Raw genomic sequence first — 26578 nt, 5'->3', positions numbered from 1 at the left:
CAACGGTGCGCTTGCAAAAATATTGCCAGGGGGAAACAGGTTTTGGTGTAACACGCCCACAAAAATATCGCCTACAGGATGCGAACCATGGCAGAAAAATGGCTACATCCCCGCAAGATCAAACACCGCAAAAGTTAGTAAAGGACGTGTTGAAAATGGTTGAAAACTGCTACACAACCGGAGGTGGTAGGGCGGGACTTCAGCGGGTGGCTCGTTCCGCCCAATGACAGGCTGATCTATGCAGCGAACTTCCCCCCACTCAGACTATTGTGAAATCAACCTTTATAGTACCAATTAGGGCTGATGCAGTACACCAGTATTGACGATAATCATGATAATAAAAGATGAAAATTTGATATTGTGTTAATTACAGACACAATATAAGATAGTGTAAATAATCCAGGGCCTCTTAAAATAGTTCTCTTTCTTTTCATTTGCACTTTGTCTTCCTCCCTGAGAGCCATCTGGTTGTCTTTGCACTTCTCATTAGTTGCAGTTGCTCTTTTCGTATGCTCTTGTACAGTCATGGTCACAGACTCTCTCTACACCTTCTCCACCTTGCTACACTTGCGTTTTGAGTGTAACTCATTTGCCAAAAATGAGACAATATGCACAATAGACAAAGTTAAAGATGAAATTGACTGATAGCATCATTATTAATACCTTTATTTTTAATTTTCTGTAGATATTGTGATAATATTGTTACTGTGAACTCTTTTGGCCACAATAATCATGGAGTAATAAGGTATCATAAAATGTAACTAATGGCTTTATAAGTGATTAATGTCTCATAAACAATAAGATCAACTTTTTGGTTGCCAGGTGACCATCAGTAAATATTAATAAGTCATTCATAAATGCTGATGAGTTTCTCATTGTCTCGGCAGAAAAGGGTTTATAAAAATACTGAAGTCAATATAACTGGTCATGCCTTATGAGAATACTTAATAAGTCATCTACAATTTAAAATCTTAAATAATTCATTGATAAAAAGGCCTTTATAGTCATTTTTTTCTGAAGGTCAGAGGTCAGATGGTGCACTGGAGCTGTCTGTCTGATTAGTGTAGCTGAGGCACTAAATAGACAATGTGGCTGGTAAAAATCTGCAAGAGACATTTTTACACAACCTGAATTAAAATGGCTGAAAACCGATCTGTAAGGCATCAACAAACAAGTTTTAACCATTAATAAAGCTTTAAAGTTACAACTTATAAACCATTATAAACAGTATTATATTTCAGTGCTTCTACTTAAACTGCAGTGTGTAGGATTGAGGGGGGATATATTGGTAGAAATGGATATCTACATTGGGAGCAGGTCCTTATCCACAGAGTCCACCATGTTGCACCGCCATGTTTCTACAATAGCCCAGAACGGACAAACCAAACACTGCCTCCAGATAGGGCTATTAGCATCAGCCATCGTAGTTGGCAGCCAATCCAAAACGTACTAAACAGCATAGGAGAAACACTAATTTTTAACTTTGTTTAGCTGCTTTTTTCAGTGTTTTTATCAGTTTAAATCAAAAGGTTTGTTTGTTTTGGGGAGGAGGAGACTTCTGCGAATAAAACAGCTCCCATTAAAAACCTTCCACATGTCTGGATTTTAAGTTATCAAAGAAAAAAGGTGGGCACACAGCAGGTGCTGGGCTGGCGGCCTGTCTGCAATGAGCCAAACAGCACTGGAGAAACACTAATTTGTAACACAAAACTGCTTTATTTAGTATTTTTACTGTTTTAATTCACCTGGTGTGATTGTTTCAGAGAGGAAGAGACCTCTGTGGGTATTTCAGCTGGTTGCAATCTGCAATCCTCACCACTAGATACAACTAAATCCTTCATATTGCTCCTTTAAGTGTACTTTTGCTGTGCTTTGGGATGTCACTAAATACATCTTGTTACTGCAGCTGCTTTGTGCAGCCTTGCAGTGTTTTTTTTTGGTCAGTAACTTGACCTCTAACTGCTCCGGGGAAGCTGCTCAATGGTCAGCAGATCAGACTGTCATTTGGTTTTACTGGAAAGCCTGAGGGCGTTCCTGCAGTGGATTTCTTACCAGAACTTTTAATTCCCATTTTGAATTTGTAGCTTGTGTAAGATCCCACACACATTGTTCTTATATCCCAAATTAACTTGGTATCTTTAAAAAAGTTAATTTTACTTTACTGAGTTTTTAAAGTCCTTAATACTACCTTTACCTGAGAATTATTTCCACCTTCACTGAGGAGCTTTTGTCTGTCAGGATGTCTCAGAGACGCATTAAATGATTTGCATGAAATGTGGAAGGTGGTTTAAGAGATTTGCGCCATCAGTCTTTGCTGAAATTTACTGAGGCTGATGGCTCTTGCAAGTTCCACGTACGGATTGCAGAGTGGAGAAATATATTTTTACTTTATGGAGAGATCAAGGCTGTGGATGAACATATGGAAAAACTCCTCAACAAAGGCAGCGTCTAGCAGCTTTACGCTTTCATCTCAGGATGGTGATGGTGACGACCCCCTCCTCACTCCACCACCACTCCCTCCCATCCTCCCGGTAAAGTGATATCACACGGTGTAAAGCTGACACTGTCGCTCCCACCTCTGCTCTTCCCACCCCGCCCCACCGGGACCGGCGGCAGCGGGTGCCAAACCGCCCCCCGGGCTCCGCGCTGAGGACGCAGCCATGCCGAGCGGTGCCACTCAGCAGCCGGACCGCCGCCTCGTCTCATCCGTCTCCAGCGCTTCACACAGGAGGAGGAGGAGGAGGATGATGCCATGAGATTTCCCACAGGCCCTCACTGGCACCTGGCTGTGAGTGAACCGGGGGGAAAGAAGGGATCACCGACGGCGGATAATGACGTGATGGTTCCGGTTGCAGAGCGAGCGCAGGGGGGCTCCGAGCGTCTTTAATGACCGGTGCTGGAGAGGAAACCACCGGACTTTTATTGTGTGTTGTGGACGAAGGAAACAGGACTGCAGTTATTAGAAAAAAAGAAGACCCCATCTCTCAAACAGGTTGTTGAGATTTTCTCCAATTTAAAAGGTAAGGCTTTTACAATCATCTGGGCGCCACTTAGCGGCTCTGCGGATCAATTTATCCGCTTAATTGGATAGAAATGAGGCTAATCAGTGATGTAACAGCTGCTAAATTGACCTCCAGCCGCCCATTCAGTGGAAACATTAGTTATGTGTGTGTCAGAAAAGTACTCATTCACGTGTTAATCTTGCAAAGAGATTGCACATCCTGTAGTTTGGCATCACTTGCAATGATGTGTAGCCTGAATTAGTCACATAATCTGGACAATAGGGTGAGGACATTGATTTAAGGTGTTTATCTTCACGTGTTAATCTTGCAAAGAGATTGCACATCCTGTAGTTTGGCATCACTTGCAATGATGTGTAGCCTGAATTAGTCACATAATCTGGACAATAGGGTGAGGACATTGATTTAAGGTGTTTATCTTCCATATTATACACAGTGAGCTGCTTGCATGATGATGATAAAGAAATAGAAAGTGATTATTAGCAATTATCTTGCATGATTATGGCTATTTTTATGCATATTTAATGCAACATGATGTGTTAAATTTCAAACATGCTACTAAACTACAGTTAAACCAATTTATTAAATGTATAACCACTGCCTGAAAGTGAATGTGAGTCTGATAAATGCAGGAGTGATGAATGATATGATGATTCAGTGAATGAATTATGATGCAAGTGAACACAGGTCCATCTGACTCCCCTTCAAACAAACAAAAAGGCTCATTTACTATAGCTGCAGCGCTGCCCACATCGCTGCTGGGGCCCGAGGCATCTCCTGATATTATAGCCACACTGATGTCATTTCTTTTTTTTGTTGCTTTCTTTCCCAGGGGGCTTTGCAGCACGGCCGAGGATGCTATCCCCCAGATGGTGACTTCTACAGGTAAGGGGTGTGTTTGCTTATTGGCATTATCCTTCTCTGTACACACACTGTTTGCTGTGCGGTGCCTCTGATCTCTGCTCTGCACCCCGGGGATCTCGCTCTGGGCAAACTGTGTAGCTGAAAGTGTTCACTAGTGTTTCAGCTCTCATATCTTCAACTCAAAGCTCTACAGCTCATTTAGATTTCTTTTCTAAGGCATTATCTGCACTGAATTTAACCCCTGCTTAGTCCTCACATCCTGTTTCTTATGTATTCGACCATAAATGATCCAAAATAAAGCAGGTAATTATGACACTCCAACACAAAATGAGACCAGAGTGAGTGTATGCGTTCGTTGTCAGTCATATGGAAAAAACGGATGACTGGATTCCGTTTAGACTATTTTAAAATGAAATCATCCACTTTTCCTCCCCCCCTTTTTTCTCTCCCACTCCTTGCTGTCTTTGTTCCCTCCTGCTCGAGCAGTGGGTGTCTCTGTCCTAGATGTGGATGTGTTCCTCTCCTCACACGCTGAGATGAGTGCTTTCAGAGGCAGACGAGGCAGAAAAGTCCCGATTTTTACTACCTGGCTAAATTGCTCTGTGATGGAAAAATATTGTTAAAGGAATGATACTTGAATAATTGAAGCCCCAGGGCTTTAAATTTGCAGGGGACTCGCTGTGATTTCCAGCGCAAAGTTAGAGGCCACCTCAACGAAATATTCATATCATTATTTAAGAATGAATATATCAGGGAGCTGCTCAGGTACCACCACACTCTCGCTCCAGCTCCTTTTCTCTCACCCTGCGTAAGGTCTCTGTTTCCCATCCATCTCCTGGTGTAAAATCATCTCCCAGCTTCTCTGTTTCTTCCCTTTGAAATGGATTAAAACTCATTCACGTAATGACTCCGGCTCGAGCTAATGTCTTCTGGGAACCTAGAACAAGTTGCAGCTTTCATAATGATTTCTTAAATACCTAACATACTGCTGCTTTCACATAGTTATTTATATTCTATTTATCTGCAGTGACACAGGATAAAGAGACGCAGAAAAATCAATTGATAGGGTGATAAGCCAGAGGGATTTCAAGGAGATGCTCTGAAGAATACAATAGGAATAAAAACAGGCTGCGGCAATCAGTGGATAACTTGAGTAGCTGATTGACAGAAATTAGTCAATTCATTGTTTAGGGGTGTAAAATGTTGAAATCGTCAGCTACTGTTTTAAACAGTATCATCAGTGAAAGTCAAAGCCAGCCCCGGTTTTGTCCATGTGGTGTTTCACCTTGCCATATTCGTGATTTTTGTGGCTTTCTCTTGGATGAGTGCAGCTTACGGTGTGGCACCCGGCTGCTTCCTTTTTATAAAGTCCTGACCTCACCTGCATGCTGCGCCTAGGAATGTGCAGATCATAGTAAAATGAGTAGAAGATGAGAAAATTCAGGCAGAGGGCAGAGTCTGTGTGGATAAATACAACGCCACACACTTCTAGTGCTTTCGTACGAGTCTTGTTTTTTAGGAAAATCCTGCGTAGTGTATCTTTAAGGCCTTTGTCAATTGAAAATGCCAACATTTGCTGGTTACAGGTTCTCAAAATATTAGATTTGCTGATTTTTTTTTTTTCTGTTTTATATCATCGTCAATGTTTTTTTTTTTATTGCAAACTGTTGGTTGGTTAAAACAAATCATTTTAAGATGCCACTTTGGACTCAGCAATGGGCATTTTTCACTATTTTCTCAGAATATTTCTTTATAGCTGGTGTGAGCATAGCATAAAGACTGGAAAAAAGCTAGTCATCGCAGTCAAAAGTTAAGACAATCTGGCATTTAGCTGCCAGATTATTTCCTGGCCCGCCTCTGCGAGCCACTTCCTGCAGTCTCCATTAATTGCTAGTGTTACCAGCTCAGCCTTTTTCCCCTTTAAGGGCAATGGCCTTGTGGGTAACCTGTGAGGGTGTGACGTGTACTCTATAGTGTGTGTGTGGAGGGAAGCAGGTCTGTCTCGGTGTGACATGGTGAAGATGGCAGGCGGCAAAGAGTGATGATAGCAGTAGAATTAAGTGTCTGGATCAGCCCAGTTCTACTGTTAAACCTCATGAGAAGGCCATGTTTTTTGTTTTGTGGTGAAGACTGCAAGAAAGCCATTGCTGGTAAACGGCACCAGAACACTTTGCCATCCTTCCTTCTGCAGAGTGGTCCAGAAGCTAGACGCTGTTTACCAGCTGAAAATGAGCCATGCTAAAAATCAGTGTTAATAAACCAGTGTGTTCCCAACTACGGTTCGGAGCTGGTAAGCTGTCACTGAGAGAGGTAACACTGGGGTAAAAGGCTGAGCTGTTAACACCAGGAAGCCTCAGCCTCTGACAACAAGACTCCAAAATGTCACTGCTCCTGGACAAAAAATAGTCATGTAACCACAATGTGTCATTCTTACACTTTGCTTTTTATACTGATCAAAAGAACGAGATATAACTTCACTAGTCGGCTTTTAGGCTCTGACACACCAAGGTCAGCTGTCGGTCTATGTTGGGCTGTCGGGGAGATCCTAGTCTTTGCAATGTGTAGCACACTATTGGCCCTTGTCGGCCTTTGTCAGCTTTTTTTCAGCCTATCACCATGTTGAATTGATGGAGCCTGTCAGTGAATAAAAAATCGTTCTGATTGGCAGTTCAGCTCAGCGCACAAGAAGAGAAACCAAAGTGAGGAAAGTAAACAAAGAGGTAGATTCAAGAGGGAGTGAGATCAAAAGAAACTTGTTCTGTAAGGTAAGATTATTTTTCTTAGCCATTGAGCTCATTAGCAGAAACAGTTTGTGATGATTTGTGTACTACTCACTTGCGCCTTTCTTTCAAAAGGGGATTGTGTTGTTAATGTGCTAACTGGCTAACTAGCGTCATGACGATATTCTGGTGTCCCTTTTTGAATGACAATTACAGACTACTGCTGTCTGCTGGTGTAGAGTTATTTCCTCTCATGCAGGTGCAGAACGTATGCACTGGTTGGCCGTTGGCTGTAGTCTTGTGCAAGTTTTTGACAGAGACAGAAGGGGACACAGCAATTGACTTTCAATGCCACTATTTCTTTGATGTCAGTTTGGTGTGTCTGGGCCTTTAGAGGTAGGCAGATTTTTTTTGCCTTTGAAGAGGGACAGGCTAGCTCATCCCCTCTGTTTCTAGTCTTTATGTTAAGCTAAGCTAACCCAGTGCTGGCTCCAGTTTATATTGAATGCATTGATATAACAGTGGTATATCTAACTCTCAACAAGAAAGCAAATAAGCATCTTTTCCAAAATGTCGAACTAGTCCTCTAACTTGTAGATAAAGTTGATTTCCTTGATTTAATTCTCCGTTCAAAGCTTCTCTAATTTTCCCGGTGCACTCGAGAATCACATGGGAGGATAAAAGCTCTTAATTTCAAAACACAAAATCATCACCACATCATCCCACGTGAAACTTCCTGGGGAGGCGTTTTTACCTCTCCAACTTTCGATTAGGGATATATTCAGCATGTGGATGTGGCAGTGTATGTGTGTGCTGAATGAGCCGGTTGTTCACCCACGCATGCTGGTGTGTTTCTGTGCGTTTTGCATTTAGCTGACTGCTAGGATCGTTTCATTTCCCACAGAGAAAACAAATTAAAATATGACACCTCTCTCAGCTGCCTCTCATCTCCTGCTTTTCACTGTGTCAAGAGACGACAGAACTGCTAAGTATAGTTCTGCGAGTGGAGTGTGAAACCTCTCCACCTCTCTCAACATTTCCAACATTATGAAGGTTGAAACTAGATTATGTTGTGGTAGCTTGAACAAAGGAATATAATCATATCACCACTCAACTGAGAGCAAATTAAATTACATAAATATCACAATATGGTAAATACATATAACGTTCTGTTAACTGCTGACTTTGTTGACTTAATTGTAAAGTAGCAGGAGCCACTGGTTTCTGCAGTATATTCTAATTTAAAAGTTTTCTCCCAGTGATACCCACAATGTTTCTCAAGGTGGAAACACACCTGAGTCTCCTGGATAATTCTGCAGGTTTGTGTTATGGCCCCAAGTTTTAATTATTTCCAAGAAGACCAATTTCTTCTGTCAGGTCGGCTTGGAAATTAGCTCGATGATAAAGGGCCGCAAGTATTGATTAATCAATTATACTCTCGATTAGGAGCCCAAGGCGACATTCAGATTGCTTCTTTTATCTTCAACAGTAAAACCTCAAAGGGAAACACCGTCTGAATTAAGAATTCCAATATGTTATTTTCATGGCCTAGAAAAGTTCAATCAATATTTGGAAAATGAGTTATTCTCTCTTAAAGCCAGAAACCAGGGAGTCTCAGGCTTGTTATATCATCAAGTGTAAAGTCTGGAGCTGCTCCATAGACAATGAATGGGAGCCTGATTTTGTGAACTCACACACTGAGCTATAAATATGTGTTTTTTCTATAGTAGTTCATTTAAATTAACTTCTTGATAGAAAACCCTCATGTCACATACATGAAATGAAACAGCAATAAGCAAATGCTGCCTTGATTAGTTTTTGGCCAAATAGAAAAATCAGTGTCAGTCTAAAGGTACTTTCACACCTGCCCTGTTTGGTTCAGTTGAACTCATGTTGGTTTGCCCCCTAAGTGCGGTTCGTTTGGGCAGGTATGAACAAAGCAATCACACTCGGGTGCGCACCAAAACAACCGGACCGAGACCTTCTTGAAGAGGTAGTCTCAGTCCAGTTACAAATGAACTCTTGTGTGTTTCATTTGTGGTGAGAACGCATTCTGACCTTGATCCGAACCAATTGTTGCATTGTTTGGGTTAAACATAAGCATGTTACAGTCCTGGAGGATTATTAATGTGCACCTCCTCCTGTACTGCCTTAATATGCACATTCAGCACATCCAATGCATCAAAACATTGTTTTCTAGTTGGAGCCGCGCCTCGTTTTCAAACTGTATGGTTTGACTAAAATGAACAATGACAGCAATATAGTCCACGATGACCAGCGCTAAAATCACCCTGCGTAGTTGTCCCTCCATTGTGACATTAGAAAGTGTCGCATTTATCTTGCAAGTGTACTCTTCTTCAACGTTTTGTTTACTTCCTGGATTTTTCCTGTGTGGAAATTTTGACCAATCAAGAGCAGCTTTCTCGTGCAGGCATTTTATCTGGTCTGCTTGTAAATGCTGCCGTGAGAACACGAACCAACTCTAGGTGATTATAAAACTTTGGAACAAAATGAGTCCCTGATTCAGACAAAAGCAAGACAACTCTAGGTCTGAAAGCAACCCAAGTGTACGCTGTATTTAGAATATTTTCAACACTTTACCTTATCGTCACTCAGACAACCCTTTTTGGCGAAGAACTGAAGCCGTTAATGTCAAAGCCACCAGAAAACAAAAACACTATTTTTACTTTGCAGAACATGGGAGTTGCTGTTTTACCGCTGTCTCAATCGGTTAGTGTGTAAGGTAAAGCGGATAAAATATTCTAAATATAGCACACACTTTAATTGCTCTTGATTTTCTTTTTAAGTGGCTAAAATACGTTTTTGCTTCAGACCCCATCCACAGCAGTGCTCTGCTGAGCTTTCATGTCGGTAAATTTGTTTTATCAAAGACGGTAGCAAAGTAACACAGTACTTAAAATATACACAGCAGAAACTTCAGATAGGTTGGACCACCGTGTTTAACTACGTTAACATTACAGTTACGGCTGAAAATTACAACAAAAACAAACAAGTTTGCTGATTTTACATTTCTCCCCAGTTGAAATCAGTTGCCAGTAATCTACCCAGAAGTGACTGTTGTTGTTAGCCCGACATCACAGTGACTTGGTCTATATTCATAACATTCCCCTGGGTGCTCTCAGTAGCCCTTTTGACACTAAGATCGCTCTATACAGCCGCTTAAAAGTCCTGTCTTTATGCCTCCCTTGCATTTTTACACAGAGCCAAACGATGGCAGCATCATTCCACTCCAGTATGTGATTATTCACTGTATCCCACAAATCAAAAGAGATGGGCCTGACATGTAACACAACAGCGTTGGCCTCTAGTGTGACATATAAGATACGTGTTGGGAGTGTTACCTTAACAACAACAATGGCATAACTTGTAATTCACAATCTTTTACGTCCCCTGTTGTATGGCAACTGATTTCGTCCTCTGCTCGGAGAGTAAGGAGCTCCCGAAACTCATATTTTTTACCAATTTGCAGACATTTATGGCTGCTTTTCTCCTCCTTTGAGTCAGCTGCTAACTGCTAACAGCTAACAGCTGCTTTTTAAATCTCCTGTGGTGGGTCGCTAACATCATACATAACCAATACATCACGATCATTCCATCCATGGTCACACCTTTCTGGCGTTACATTTTATACAGACATCGTTTCAGGGCTGTTACTTTCTCCGTTCCTGGCTCAGAGGCGAGACAATACTGTCTTAAACCATAGGAATAACACGTATGAATTTTAAAAATGGGTGTATACCCCTTTAAAAGTAGTGAGGTCCATTTACTAATTCATGTCCATACATTTCATGCACGTGCTCCAACTGCAGGTCACCTCACACTGCAGAAAATGAGCAGGACCTTTACACAAGCTGCTGTGGACGTCAGCTAACTTCACCCATTGAACCTCTCTTTCTCTAATACACACACACACACACACACACACACACACACTAAACCTCTCAGCACTGCTTTTGTGCTTCAGTCAAAATCCCTGCAAATCTCAGGGATATGCATTTTCTTCAGCCTTTGTCTTGTTCAGAGAAAAATTGGATCTTTTCCTCACTGTCACTAAAGCTCATCTGATAGACGCACACTGTCTAACAGGAGTCTACTGGTCACCTGGGAGTCCTACACTTAATTACTTTAAGGATTCTTTGTGTTGTAGAAATCAGATGCCTGTTGGCTCCTCTGAGACTTGTCTCATCCCCTTTCATCCCTGTCCCTTTTCCAACCCAGCACCTTGCAGGGATTTACGGCAGATCCTCTAACTCCTCTCAGGCCTTAGGCTTCTTTTGTGATCTGAGGGTTGTTATATGTGTGTGTTTGCTCAGATTTGTGTTTGCGTGTGTTTCCCCAGTCGAATCCGACCGCTCTGAACCCACTGAGAGTCATATATGAACCGCACTGGTTAAGATACTCTGACAGCATTAGAGTCGAGTCTCCCAACCTCTGTCACTTGGCGTCTTTGTCTCTCAAGTCTGTTGGAAACTCTCTAATCTGAGGCTTTACCTCAACGCTCCCTTTCTAGCATAATTTGGCTGCATGTTAGTCAAAATGACTTATTTTTTTGTTCTGGGGAGATTCCATTGCTTTGTCTGTGTTGATATACATCACCGTCTCTGCATAAATTTGCTATAGTAGCTTCAGCAGTCCTGTCATGCCATGAAAGCCGAGGGAATTTAAAATGATAGACCAGGAGGGGGACGATGTAGAGGAGGATATGGCTAAAAGAGTGAATGGGTGACAGAGAGAGTAGGAAGCAATAGGAGGACTGAAGAGACATAAGATAGCAAGCTAGAGAGGGAAGAGACAGAGAAACGGGGAGCAAGAGAGGCTTCACATCGCCTTTAACGACATTATCGTGGCCCGTGGTGTATATAATTTAGTACTATGACGCAATGGAAGATACTGCACCGAGTGAGCTGTCTGAGAGGGAGGCTCACATGCTCATTTCAACACACACACATCTCTCTCTGTGACTGTTAAATTAGTCAGAGATCCATGTGCGTTCAGTGTTAAATGTTGATTTATGAGCCGAACTCTTATCCTACTACACTTTTTCAGGGACACACCACATAATCAGTTTACATTTAGACAGCTGAAAAGCAAAAGAGGCACACAGGAAATAAATCTGTGCCTGGTTTTGGCTGTAGGAAAGGTGGCGAACTCAACAGTCAGGCAGCAGACCAGAACGACCCTAAACCAGCATTTGTTTGAACCCTCTGGCTGAGTCACGACAATCCCACAAGTGCCCGCATGTTTAAACCATTTCATTAGGCAATAAGACTAAAACTCGCTGCAAATTACGGCCTTGGGATGCTCATAGCTTTTAGGAAATTACATTGATACACCAGTAATGAGAAGGAAGCTCGTCATTTTTTTAATCAATTTAATTGGGATAATGAAATGTTGTTCTTCCGTTGAGAAATATCTGGATGTTTTAGTTAATCAGCTCGAACAGTAGATAAACAAAGTCGTCTAGTGTTGTAATTACTATAATGGCAGTGCTTAAAATGAATAATTCTGCCTGAACTCAACCATACAAATTGGGTCTAAATTAATGTCAAAATCCTGCATTTCATATACTGATATGAAAAGTAATTCTGTCTCAGCGCGTTCATTTCTGGATTGTGTGTTTATTTGGCGTTTTAATGTGAACGCCAGTAAAAATAAATCAAGGCATTATTTGTACACACATTCTATCACGCAGCTAATTTATTGCTTTGTGTCAGATAGACTTGTTTATAAGGTCTGTTTGAGGCAGGACAGAACGTTTGCTGTGTGCAGGGAAAGTAATTATGTGTGCAGCATCTTGAGTTCTTCATTTGCACCATTTTTGCTCCTCTGTGACTCTGCCAATCAGAGCTATTTGTTTAAGATTATTTACCTGCAATGCAGAGCAAATGCTTGAGGAATTTAGAAATCCCAACACTTGGCTGTAATTTGCCAGCAAGTGTTTGTGCATGCATCTATATATTTTCTTCACTAAACTATGTCTTCAAGGTGTCTTATATGCTCTCATCAGTATGTATGTTTTGATTGATGTATTTGTGTATCAGTATCACATCCAGGAGATCACATTAATCCATGCAGCTTTGAGAGGTGCTTTTGAATCGGTCACAGTGAACCAGAAACGACAGGAGATGCACCTACGAATCAGATTTAGTATGCTGAAGCAGTACTTCACATATGCATATAACATAATGGCCATATGGCCTGTGTGCGTAGTCGGTGCTGCTGCATTCAGCATGCTAATCTTCATCCTCAGTGTCTGTTTGCCAACCAAAGTGGTTCTGTTGGATCTCAGTCACAACTAACAATCGCAGCTTTTAAGATTCCTGTCGTGTGTCTAGTTATGTAAAACGGATACCTTTATTCATGGATCTTATTGTGGGTCCAGATTCCCTGTCGTATGAAACAGCGGATGATTTACTTTATATACACTAGTGCTGCAACCATGGACTGTATAAAATAAGTGGATGTAACCTGACGTAGGACTGTTGTTAGAAAGTGAAGTCAATGCCAAAGTCCCTTAAACCTGCATTGTCTCTAATGGCCAGGAGGGGGCCTGGGTGGGTGTGTCTGTTGCCCATCAGCATTAAATTCACGGGCAACAGCTCTGGTGGACATTCCTGCAGTCAGCATGCCAATACATGTCTCCCTCAAAACATGTGAAATCTGTGGCATTGTTTTACTGCACATTTTAGATGGTCTTTTATTGTGAACGTCCCAAGGCACACCTGTGTAGTAATGATGCTGTTTAATCAGTGTCTTGATACGCCACACCTCTGAGGTGGATGGATTATCTTGGAAAAGGAGAAGAGCTAACTAACAAAGATCTTAAAAAATTTGTGCTCAAAATGTGAGAGAAATAAACCTTTTTTTGTGCATAGAAAGAACATCTTGGGGAAAAATTGGAGCAAAAACAGAATTGTTGTGTTAACATATTTGTTCAGTGCTCCAGCTTCTCAACTGTGAGAATTTGCTGCTTTTCTGCGTCTCATATCATTGTAAATTGAATACCTGGGAGTTTCTGGACTGTGGTTGAACTCAATAAACAATTTTGAGGTACATCACTTAAAGCTCTAGCGACTTGTACCCGTCACTATTCATTATTTTCGACATCTCAGAGGATAAGCAATTCCTTTTCATGAGCTGAAATACAAAGAAAAGCAAGACTGAACAAATGAAACTATTTTGTCTGCTTGTAATGCAACATGAAAGCAGATAGTACTGTTTTTCTATACCTATGACTTTAGAAGGAATGAATAAGGTATATGACAGTAATCATCAGCTGTAACCCTGTATTTCTTCCATGAACTCTTGACAGATGCTTCTTTCTTTGCTGCAGGAGTTCCAGTGCGAGGAGGTTTTGAGAGTAACCATCCACAGCCCTGTCATGGTTTCCTACCTTCTCACACTCCTCCATCTCTGCATCTCCCGCTGTCCTCTAATGTAAGTGTCCATCTCTTCTATTAGCTTAAAAGGCAACACATTTTTAGCCACAAGGGTCCACAGGAGAGTTTCAGTTCAATATTTTAGGAAATAGACTTGTTTGTTATGTCTCTGAGAGTCAGATGAGAAGATCGATGCCACTCTCATGTCTGTGTGTAGTACACAATTGTGGCTGAGGGGCAGTTAGTTTAAAGGGACAGTTCAAAACACATATTTTCCTCTTACCTGTAGTGCTATTTATCAATCTAGATTGTGAGTTGTCAAGTGCTGGAGATATCGGCTGTAGAGATGTCTGCCTTCTCTCGAACATAATTGAGTTAGATGTCACTTACCTTGTGGTGCTCAAAGCGCCAAAAAAATACATTTGAAAAACTCCACAGCAATGTCTCCTTCCAGAAATCATGACCCTGTTACTCAAGATAATCCATAGACCTTGTTGTGAGCAGTTTGGTAGAAAGAAAATAGTTCCTACATGAAACTGCTCAAACAACAATGTGTATTAGTACGTTTTAGAGGTGTTGTTAGGTGTATTTTAGCCGTAACCCCCAGCTGCCAGTCTTAATGCAAGTTAAAGAGACAGGTCACCCCAAAATCAACTGTTGGAGATATCAGATAGATATTTTAGAGATGTCTGCCTTCTCTTTAGTATAATGGAGTTGTGGTGCTTGTGGTGCTCAAAGCGCCAAAACAATACTTTTAAAAACTCAACAGCAATGTCTCTAGAAATCATGACCCAGTTACTCGAAATAATCCACAGACCTTGTCGTTTTGAGCAGTTTCATGTAGGAACTATTTTCTTTCTACTGAACTACACCAGCCAACTGTATCACTGCACAAAAGGAAACGTGCATCTACTCATGGATGAGAGGCTAGTTGCAGCATGAGATGTAAGCATTAATGGCATCCTTGTCAGCTGAGCTGTAACATCAGCTAGCTCAGCGGTGCTAGGTGAGCTAGCAGTACATGCACGCTTCCTTCTGCACGGTGATACAGTTGGTGGGTGTAGGTCAGTAGCAAGAAAATAGTTCCTATATGAAAGTGCTCACAACAAGATCTGTGGATTATTTTGAATAACTGGGTCATGATTTGTGGAAAGACACACTGCTGTTGAGTTTTTCAATTGTATTGTTTGGGGGCTTTGAGCCCTACATTCTGAGTGCCATCCAGTTCCTTTATAAGAAGGCAGACATCTTTACGACATCTATCTGATATCTCCAACACTCTGCAACTTGATTTTTGGATGAACTGTCCCTTTACTTAGCATAAAGACTGCAGCATGGGGTAACGGCTAAAATACACCTAACAGCACCTCTGTAACTTAATTTCATTTGTTAATATACAGAAATGAAACACGGTGAGTGGCCGGAGTCCCCCGCCCATCTGCTGGCAAAAGTCTGCAGGAATATGCAAAGTCATTGAAGTATGCCCAGTGGACCTCTGCCGGCAATTGTGTGGGGAGGCCAAGGCGCCAGTGGCACTTGGTAGCCACATTCACCTGCATACACTGCCAACACTGGGATGACATGGAGCTGGTTGAAAATCAATTAAGTTTCCCTTTAACTCTCTTTATAGGTGCCATATATTAACTAAATTAATTGTATTAGTGTTAATACAGGGTTAACACTTTGTTGACACTTGCAACTCTTTTAACCAGCTGTCGTAGCTGTCAGAACTTCGTGATATCTCAGACTCTGATTTGCAACTTGGATCTGATGTGAACAGGTTTTCTGGCTTTGTCACCCAGAAAAATGGTCTGAATATGTTGTGAATGCGGTTTAGCGCTCAAAGAGTGGTATCAAGCTCATCTCGCTCTCAAAAAGTAAGTGAATATGAGGATAAACAGAACAAGTGCAAATGCTCCCTCACAGAGGATGAGGGCTCAGTGACTGGACGGGAATGAAAATAATGTGAACCCATCTGAACACCATTTTGATGTTTTTATGTTGTATATCTTGTGTTTTGTCCTTTAACATCTTCTAACCATGTTGGAAAGAAGTGTTTTCACTTTAACATGTTATGTAATCAGTAAATAAATCATAACTCAAAATTAGGAACAAGTGGTGTTTATGTCTCCTGCAGAGTTACAGAGACTTGTAGCATCTCTGTCAAGGTGTCAAGCTGTCAAGCCAGTTTTTCCTTACTCTATCATCTATCTGTATCAGTGAGGCCTGAAACATCCCCAGCTGTCTGATAACAGCTGCATGATAACCAACTACTTACAACATGTTTCATCAGTTGAGGTTACATCATGATGTTATACGAATATACTAATTCAGCCTACATTGGTTATTTTTGCAGGCATTATAGAAACCTTTGTTGGACGTAAGTACGCTGAATATTTTCAAGTCAATTTTAGTTTAATCTCTATCAGCACTACTGCAATCAAGATGTCTAATGAGATAATTTCTCTGTTGTCGTCACTCTTGTTCTCTGTCTTCAAACTTCCATCTCTTTCTCTTGCTTTCATTTCTCTGTGTCTCCCTCTGAAGGGTTTGATGGAGAGCTGGTCGAATGTCAGCGGGAACTATTGTTATATCCGGAGGAATTCTCGCCGGAGTGATACTGCTGTGCATTGTAGCAGTGCTCTGTTACTGTAGACTCCAGGTACCACTGTGTCACTTTGTGTGTGTGTGTGTGTGTGTGTGTGTGGATGTGTGTGTGCTTCAGTCATTGGAAGAAAGAGGATGATAAAAAAAACTGTACTATAACAGTTGTTTCCACACCAGTTTGTCAGACTAGTTCCAGCCTAGTCAGACAAGCATGAACTGATGAAGCCTCTTGGATGAGGGCTGAAACGTCTTTTAAGACAAAACCAAGTCCAGTTGCGTTCGATTCAATTGCCTTGAGATGGACTCTACCCAGGACCGTTTACTTCTGAAGAACCCTTTTGTTTTTTGAAGAAAGGGTTATTCAAGGGTTCTTCATAAGAAACCCTTTAATCCAAAAAAACCTTTTTGGATGAGAGTCTCTTCAAGTACAGGTGTTCAAATGTTGACGCCTGTTTCAAATGGCATTTTAAAATCTAGATGTATCTAAAATCTCCTTTGTGAATTCACTTGACTTATGTTCTGCCATAGTTGATATCTTGAACATTAGACGATGCCATACATTACCACATGGTCTCCCTACTTGGCATTTTGTATTCGGTTTAATTTGTACATGAGTTTCGGTTTCCAACCCTGCTGCAGCCTTGAAATAGTAAAGACTGTAGTTGTAGTGACTTCACAAAATCTCCACCCCCTAAAAATGTGACTTTGAACCATGAGTGCTCTGGGTTAGGCTGGACCACATCAGCCGTGGCCCTTGTGGAGCCTCATGAAGCCTAAGGATTCTAGACGTAGTTCTCCTGGCCCCAGGGTAACCTGTCAAACTAGAACCATGATTAGTAGGAGAGTGCTCTATGGGTAATGTAGTCAGTTACTACTTGTAGGATGCTTTCACACCTGCCCTGTTTGGTTCAGTTCAATCAAACTCAAGTTTGTTTGCCCCCTAGGTGCGGTTCATGTGGGCAGGTGTGAACACAGCAATCGCACTTGGGTGTGCACCAAAATAATCAGACCAGGACCTTCTTGAAGACCTTCTAGAAGAAACCCTTGGAATATGATTGGTTTCACAGTAGAACCCCCCCCCCCCCCCCCCCAGGGTTTTGGGTGCAGCCATTATACCACAGACGGGCTCTCTGTTTAACCTCTGACAGGGGGTTCTGGGTGGAACCTTTTAGAGATGGTTCAAGGTCCAATGTTGGGTTCTTGGTAGATCTTTAAACCTTTAAATAGGCTCTACCAGGAACCAAAAAGGTTTCTCTTATGGGGGCAAGCTGAAGAACCTTATATGATTCTAGTTAGGTCTTATATTTATAAGGATGTGGTTTACTAGCAGTAGTTGGGACTTCTGGCACAGCCTCACTTCCTTCCTTGTGTGTCCTCCACAGTATTACTGCTGTAAGAAGAATGATTCTGAAGTGGACATGGGCTCTGTGGTGGGAGCAGACCCTCTCTCTCACTTTCCCTGCAACGCTTGCAACGCCCTCGCCATGGACGGCGCGGCTATCACCCCCGTCTCTCTGGATCAGCTGGACACGGGTTCTCACCACAACCACTGCCCCACCTGCTCACCGTACTCCCTCCGCTCTGGACTCACTGACGACATGCGTAACGGAGGGGAGCGTCTGGGCTTCCACACCTACTACGAGAACCCTCTCCCGCTGTCTGGCAACCCGCAGGGCTCCTCCGCTCTGAGCTACTACAGTCCCCCGGACGTGTTTCCTCCCCCGCCACGCCCCTACAGCACCCAGGTCTGACCTCAGCTGCACCCTAAAGACACACTCACACATATAGAAAACCTACTGACATTCACACACGAGCACATGCCCTGTTGTTGGGGGCTAAATTCAGGCGATGGATTTTGATACAGCACAAGGACACACATTACTGTACATGCTCACTGCTGCCAGATTCCAGACTCAGACGTCCATGGGAGTGACCTATAAACTGAGCCCAGTGACAGAGACTTTGTGTGGGCGACGAATCCTTGGACCAAACCCATGGAGAGCTGCCGACAGCAGCATGAAACAGTGTTAGATCAGCAGGAAAGTGGAACATAACTCTTGTAGAACCTCATTTTGTTTCACACAAGGCCAAATCACATGCGGTACTGAAGTGTGTCTAAATTTAGGTGTGAATGCACCTGGACTGATGCATCTCATTAGCAACTTTTGAAGGTGGTCAGGGACACGTGTGACCATGCATCTCGGGAAGTGTGACTACAGAAGGGTCCCCAGGCAGCCAAGTCTTGTGTTGACTTCTTGTGTAGGTGCTAGGGATGAGCAATTCCCATAAGCCATGTCAGTGATTGATTTATGATTATCAATTAATCAGGAAAAGAATATAAAATCCATAGCCCCCCCTCAAAAAAGCTACCGTAGAACAATCGTTTTGCACCATGTGGTAAAACAAAAATAACTTACAGAATAATTTCCATTCATTTCAAAGGAAGTTTTTCGGATGTAACGGTGTAATTTAATTATAATCATAGTAATTATAGAAATGTCCTTGAACAAAAAAATGAAACCAAGTAAATATGAAATATATATGTTTAATTGTACACTTGCTTGTTCACATTTTTCACATGTTCAGATCTACTAAAAAACCTCTCTAGGTTACACCAGCAATTAATTAGAATTAGTAATAAGAAATTTAAAAAATTGGAATTGAACACAGTCTTTATTTTGCCTACAGTTAGCACCAAATTACATAAATCATTTAGGAAATTTAGTGGGGAAATATTAGGAAGTTATTTTAATTATGGACCTATAAATTACAGCATTACAACATTTCGTGTTCTTGCGTCAACTGCTTTTATTCACAAATGACACCAACAAAAATTTAAAGTTACATGATCTCAAAGAAACTTAAAATCAAAGTTCAGCTTATTCTGAAGCCTACAAATGCCTCACAAGTAAAAACTGAGTGGGCCAACCTGTCGTCTAGTGGTTCTAGTATGACGAACTTCCAAACCCATGAAAGATAATTTGCCTTTGTAAAACACCTTAGATAAGGTCTTTAAGTCAATAGCCAAGATGGGATGGAATAGCCACGAAAATCCTCTTCTCAGGCTGATTGGCTGGGGACATATGCAGTTGGTTGTAGGGATGGGCATGAGTGCTCGACTTGGACGTCAGTACTCAACATAAAGAGTAATCACAGCATAAATTGACCTTGTTCTATATTAAAAGTTTATGTTTTATTTTGGACGGGATGCAGTGATGTAACTGTTGTCTTTGAATGTTTGCAAAGATCCATAGAGCAAATATGATAGATCTGCTCAGCTGCAGATAACGTTCAGCATTTTCAGTAAGACATCTCTTCAGCGACCGCCGACCGGGCATAAGAGTGATGTTTGGAAGTATATCGACAAAGTTAATGATATGAATGTGCAGTGCTATGAAACATTAAACTTGTGTATCATGACAAATCTCTACAGTCTGTGCAACGCAGAAAGGAAGGCTAACCCTAAAATCTAATTGCATTTTCATTTTGGTTAGATTTTTACCTGTTAGTATCTGATAATAATTTAATGTGAGTACTCGATTATGGAAATGATTTAAATTGCCCATCCCTGGTCTGTTGTAGCTTGGTCTTTACAGTTTGCCTCCGGTATCAGCCCAGTGACCAGAAGAAAATGTTTGTATTATACGTTTCTGCAAACCACAAATCCATTACATTCACACGTTTCATATGTATCATATAAGCATTTCTAAAGTAATGTCAGTGTTTCCCACTGAATTACAGTCTGTGTGGCAGTAGCTGACGACGACGACGACAGGTGGGTGGGTGTTTGGGGGCATATCATCCCGTGTCCCCTCTCCCAGCAAGCATTTTTTGGTTTAAAAAATGTCTAATAGCCGTCTACATGAAGACCTGACGTCTAGGCTAAATCACGGCTGAATTTGGGCTGTCAGTGAAAATTTGGTGGACATCTAACCATAGTTAGACCAGAATGGAGATAAACATATTTTAATTACTGTTGGCTCTCCATACGTAATTGAATATCATACCGCACGCCATCTGCAATGACGAAAATTACATTTAATCAGTTTTTTTCATTTGGGTTACATGTAGCTAGACTAAATTAGTGTTGTCATGTTTCGGTACCAATACCAATATGAATTTCAATACTTTTCGATACTCTTCGGTACTTTTCCTAAGGAAAAGTTCTTTTGGATAAAAACCTTTAGAACAATAAATAGTAGGGGTGTAACAGTACCAAAAAAATTATGGTTCGGTAAGTACCTCAGTACGGACGTCATGGTTTGGTAACTCAAATGTTCCACCAAGTTTGTGTTGTCTCGTGTTGTCTCCCTTTGCGAGGCAGACTTTCTCTTGTCTTTTTTCACGTGCGCCAGCTGCGAATGTTGATACAGGTGTTGTCATACACACCACTTGCGCAATCTGTGCTCCAATAGGAACAAGGAAGGTGTTTGTGTGCATAAATGAGTAAAATAAATTAACTAAATTAATGAATTGAATCAATTTCAAAGTACCGGTATTTTCCAAATGCAGTATAGTACCGTCTGGAATACTCTAGTACCGCGGTACTATTTTAGTACCGGTATACCGTGCAACACTAGACTAAATCGGAGCTAAATATAGCCAATACGTTTAAATCACGACTATTGCTTGCTGGGCTCTAAACTCTGAGATTTGTGCAGGTCCATGATCGCAGACAAGCAGAACTCTTCACAAGTTCAGTGTTTTTCCTCAGCAGCTTGTGGACCTCTGAGTAGCATGGTGGATAATTGATCAGTTGATCCAATCAGAGCTGAGCAGGTCAGATTGATGGATAAGAGGCCCAGCTGCTGCAGAGGAATAGGGCAATGAACGGTTAAGTTTCACTTTCACTAGTTCTGCTGTTCTGTCTGTGCCCAGAGTTTGCTCTGTGCTGCACAAATGTAGAGCTCTGAATATCTGAACGGTATACATATTCCAAAAGTGTTCCTAATGAATGGTCCAGCTACAGAAATAGAAAATCAAAACCTGGCGGCAGATATTTTGATCGTGGCGGCCCGAAACAAATAAATGAGTGGGAAACTCTGGATATGATGTATATTTGCTGATTTTTGCCATCAGGAGGTGGAGGGGATGGTGGATGGCTTGTCATCAATGCCAGTGGTTCCCAACTGGTGGGTCGCAGTCCAAAAGTGGGTTGCAGGTCCATTCTGAATGAACATGTCAAATTTGTTAAAAAAAACACACTTTATTTTGAAGTACAGTGAATTTCCAGCACTGTTTCCTGCCGTAAAATGAGTGAGAGAACAGACAGCTACTTGACAGAGACAGCAAACTTACTTGACAACATGGCCAAACACAAGTATGACGCTGAATATATTAAACTGTGTGGACCTTGAACTAATGACTAAGGAAGAATCTGGACCCTGGGCTGGACCAGTTGGGAACCACCGATCTAAGCAAGATGCCTAATAGCTGGAGACCACTGTTCGAACCCAACAGCAGTGGTTGTTTTTTGGCAATCCTTCATGGCATTCCCCCAACGCTTAAGCCACTAAACCCTGATGTTTCTCACCCACACATCTTGGTGTTTCCCAGCGGCGTGTGAGACATGGAACCTGGGGTGTTTTTAACCGACACATCACTGCTGTTCAAGCAGCTTTTTTTGCAACCAAATGTGGGCGTTTTTAGCTAAAACACGATCCTTTCGTAACCTTTTGTCAAAACCTGATCACACCTTCACCACAGTGTTGTTGAGAAAAGTTTCAACATATCCACTACAAAATAATGTATGGATGTAACTTGTCCGTGGTTTACAAAGACAGACAATACAAACATTTATATCTGGCGGTTGGGTTGCAGTATATCTGGTTACATAATAACACAGTCTGGAAAGGACCACCACTTCTTTAGTTTCTGTTGTTGTTTCCTTCTTTGTTCCTCCTCTCCCCGTCCTGGGTGTTAACTGAAAGTGTCAGTGCTAGCCTGAGAATCCCCCACCCCCCACCCCCTCCAGCTTACTGTACATGAGGGCTAACAGTTTTCCTATTAGGTGTTGTTGTTCGCCAACTACAGAAACCACTAATGGAGCTTCATCGTTTTTCTCCAGAGAAACGGAGCCGAAGGGAAACTACAAGTTTTTAAGCATTTTCTGTGCATCTTGCAATAACCGAAGGAGTCTAGTTTTAGTCTGCCAGAAACAAAAGTATGATAGAAAAGTATTTGCCTGTCACTTCTGGTCAGTTGTAATGAAACTAGACAACTAAAAGGAGGTTGGTTCTGCAGTGTCTTCCATATATGTTGATGTATTTAACTTTCTCATGTTTACAGATTGAGACGGATGAACAGAACAAAGCCATTGTCAGATTTAAGAGGTGTTGTAGGCAGGAAGGAGACACTAGGATCATGTACCATACTTTATTGATCTTGAAGCTTATGTTTTGTATCTTATAAGCCATTATATCTGCTATACAGTACGGTAACAAGATGCAGTGTTATTCCACATTATATGCCTGGATCTATATATTTTTAAGGCGTGTTGTAGTTTTAGTGAGGGATGTCAGGATTTAAGTGTGTTTAAGTGAGTTTGGTACCAAATGTGAGTTTTCCATGCTCTTCGGTTGTTCGTCCATCTTGATTTTTTTCTCTGTATTTCTGCTAGTTATGATACAACAGAGGAATAAAACAAGAAGAGGATGGAAATGTACATTTGGAAATTCACTTTTAGAATTAAATTTAGCAAAAATGTGACAAAAATAGTTTAAATATAACGATATTTAGCATAGCAGATTAAAGATTATTAGTTACAGGTCTAGTGTGGAGGATTTAGGGGATATATTGGCAGAAATGGAATATAATATATTTTCTTTAGTATATAATCACCTGAAAATCATAATTGTTGTGTTTTCATTACCGTAGAATGAGCTGTTTATAACTACATAGGGAGCGACTTCTCCTCTACGGGGATTGCCGCCATGTTTCTACAGTAGCCCAGAACGGATAAACCAAACACAGGCTCTAGATAGCTCAGGTTTTTGCGTCAGCCCCAATAGTTAGCAGTCACTCCATAATGAGAGCATTGGAAAAACACAGATTTTTTAATGTGAAACTGCTCAATTCTGTGTTTGTACCTGTTTTAATCACCTGGTTCATTTGTTTTGGAGAGGTAGAGACCTCTGTGGAGAATTCAGCTCCTAGTTAAAAACCTCCTGAATGACTGGATCTTAAGTTATCAGAGAAAAAAGGTGAACACACATAAGCAGGTGCTACGCTAGTCCCCTGTCTCCAACGTGCCAAACAGTGTCAGAGAAACACTGATTGATTTGTAACATTTGAATCACCTGAATCACCTGTACTACGAAGCAGGATGTGAAGTTAGCAAGGTAACTTCAGGGTTAACTCTGGGTTTTCAGTACTACGAAGCTGGTTCTCTTTTTACTGAGATAAATCACTGTGGTAACTTATGCTGAACAGTTAACCTGCTCCGATCAGAGTATTGGATCACAGCCTGTCAGCACCCTGCCCTTTGAGTATTAGGTAAAAAAAAAGAGTAACCTACAGTATATATTGTTCTAGGTCAGTAGCAATAGTCAGTTGTTTCAGTGTTTCAGGGGTCTTTTTCCACGGTTCTAAAACAGAGCTTCTAAGAAATGGAGAGATCATTTACAGCATTAAAAATACGTGATTTTAGCAGCATTTTAACGTATGCAAAGTTTATTTTAGTCTGCAGTGGCAGTGCTGCTACTTTTACGCTCTGATTCCATCACTGCAGCTCAAAATAATGAGGCACCTGTGTCGTGAGAACCGGAGAGAAAGATCATTTTTTATTAGAAAAATAATCCACACACTGTTAATTGACTCCTGTTATTAAAAATGCAACATTTGGGTCAGATCAGCCTCATCAGTCATTAACTAGACAACTCTTTTCAACCTTTACTTAAGCAGCAGAAACAATCTGGTGTTTAAAGTTTTTCAAGTGACATATACAGAGTCACATGTAGCCTAGTGATACCTACACGTAATTTAAGACGTGATGATGGTGATTTTTTTGGTGTTATTTTCAATATTTCTGCGTTTCGGTTATAAGACTACAGAATATTGTTCACATCCCACGCTACTGGCATTTTACTGTCTCGCACTTGCAGACACTTTTGGTACCGTTTCATCTCATATGATATGAAGCAGCCTACTTCATTCACGGTTATGATGTCGCTTGTGATTAACGCCCCCGCAGCTTTCAGATGAACACACTCTTGGCTGGATTGGAAAACCCAGAGTTGACTGAACTAGTTGATAATCAGATTTGTAGTACCGGTTATCCAGACGGCCAATGTTAGGGTAAGTCAAACCAGATAACGAAAAGATATCCTTGTTGAACTGGCTTCATAGTACATGCCTCAGGTCTCTTTGTTTTGGAGCATAAGAGACCTCTGCAGATAATCCAGCTCCTGGTAAAAACCTCCTAACCAACAATAAACACTGAAGGAATTCTACCCGGGAGAACCTTCAGCTGGTTGCAATCTGCAGTCCTCACCACTAGATGTCACTAAATCCCCCTAAATCTTACACACTGGACCTTTAAAAGACATATAAAAGATATTTATTCTGTATTTTCTCACACCACATTGTTTCCACTGAGCTGTGAGCTTTATTATCACATCTCCTAACTCTCCTCACCTCACATTCCCTCGTTATTCAGAAGTATGTGCTGAATTATATATGTAAACCAACTTTTTTTGTTCATTTAGACGTCCACTCAGCATCGGTGTTCACTGCCACAGAGCCCGTGTACTCACTAAACAAATGTGGTCCCCGTAGTTTGATGAGAGGGGTTTCGTTTTCTGTGATGAGCAGTTTGTTGCGCCACAAAGAGCACTATCAGAACTGAGAAGTTATTTTTAGGTTTCTTTTTCTGGCTGTTGAAAATTGTATTTTTCAAATTTTCCTGTATGAAACTACAGTGAGTTTTGGTATGCCCTAATACAGTGCGAGAAATCCACCACGTTTCACAAAATGTTCCTTTCTTTTTTTGCGGAGGAATAAATGTTTATATATGCCTGGAATTTTTTTGGTCTGCTTTCTATCACAATGACTCAGACAGTAGATGCACAGAATGTTGAAATCAGTTTCTGGTTTATAAGAAAAAAAAGGAGAAGACGAAGAAGAAAAGCACCGTAATATGGCGGTAAGTGATGTAAATAACCACAGACGGACATGAATTGAAGCGAGTAGAATTCAAAGACAGAAGGGAGAAGTTGCTACACTGTGAAGCTCAAAGAAAAGGAAGTGAAACTCAGGACGAAATGAAAATGATCTCTCATCAGGGAGAAGAACATAACAACGTTAAATGAGAAACTTAAGGGAGAAATTAAGAGAAACTGCAATCATGACGTGAGAGTAAGACTGAGACTACGGGGAGGAAAAAGTGGGTGTCATTTACGGGCGGTGGTGCTGAATCCTCTTTGTTGTTCTGCTTTCATGCTTTGGTATTCACTTCACAATCACTTTACCTGCTGGACCCGTTTGCTCCTGTCAGGCTGCTCAGCCCGTCACAATAATAGACCGTCGGGCTTGTGTCACGCCAACACCCCGGGGTGAAATATCACAAATAGCACGTCATTTACTCGGTCCTGTACATCAGCAGCTTAACCGGCAGTCTGGCAGGTTCACACAGCATCTGTGCCAGCGAGTATGAAAGTGTGAACACATGAAACAGGAGAAAATATTGTGGGAACTCATTATCACCAAATCAGACTTAAGCAGGTGATTAATTTAAGAGGCGTGGATCATACACAGGTGTTGTTTATGTGTGTGTGTGTGTGTGTGTGTGTGTGTGTGTGTGTGTGTGTGTGTGTGGGAGAGAAGGCAGGTGATGAGACAGAAAGGTGAGCACTGCAGTGGGTGTGTCCAAGACTGTTGTTCTTTCACTCAAATTTTCAGGTCTCTTATAAACCCTGCTGAACCTGTTACTGCCCATACACCTGTAACACACACCTCCTTCACCCGACAG

At 41.4% G+C, this 26578-nt stretch overlaps 1 protein-coding gene across 2 annotated transcripts; it reads left to right on the top strand.

Annotated features, from left to right (window-relative positions):
• Positions 1–1545: 1545 nt before the first annotated feature.
• LOC117266956 (protein FAM163A-like) lies at positions 1546–26400 on the top strand. Of its 2 annotated transcripts, XM_033642406.2 has the most exons (6): positions 1546–3020; positions 3853–3905; positions 13959–14062; positions 16361–16384; positions 16552–16666; positions 17994–26400. In XM_033642406.2, exons 5-6 carry the CDS (start codon positions 16574–16576, stop codon positions 18360–18362), a joined length of 462 nt encoding a protein of 153 aa, XP_033498297.1. In that variant the 5' UTR covers positions 1546–3020; positions 3853–3905; positions 13959–14062; positions 16361–16384; positions 16552–16573; the 3' UTR covers positions 18363–26400. The 2 variants fall into 2 exon arrangements, with proteins under 2 accessions (XP_033498297.1, XP_033498298.1); XM_033642407.2 differs by lacking the exon at positions 16361–16384.
• The last annotated feature ends 178 nt before the right edge of the window (positions 26401–26578 follow it).

This window comes from Epinephelus lanceolatus, chromosome 15 (genome assembly GCF_041903045.1).
Source record: "Epinephelus lanceolatus isolate andai-2023 chromosome 15, ASM4190304v1, whole genome shotgun sequence".
NCBI classification, from domain to species: domain Eukaryota; kingdom Metazoa; phylum Chordata; class Actinopteri; order Perciformes; family Serranidae; genus Epinephelus; species Epinephelus lanceolatus.
Note: the sequence above shows the minus strand (reverse complement) of the source record. Positions and strands in the feature narration are given on the sequence as shown.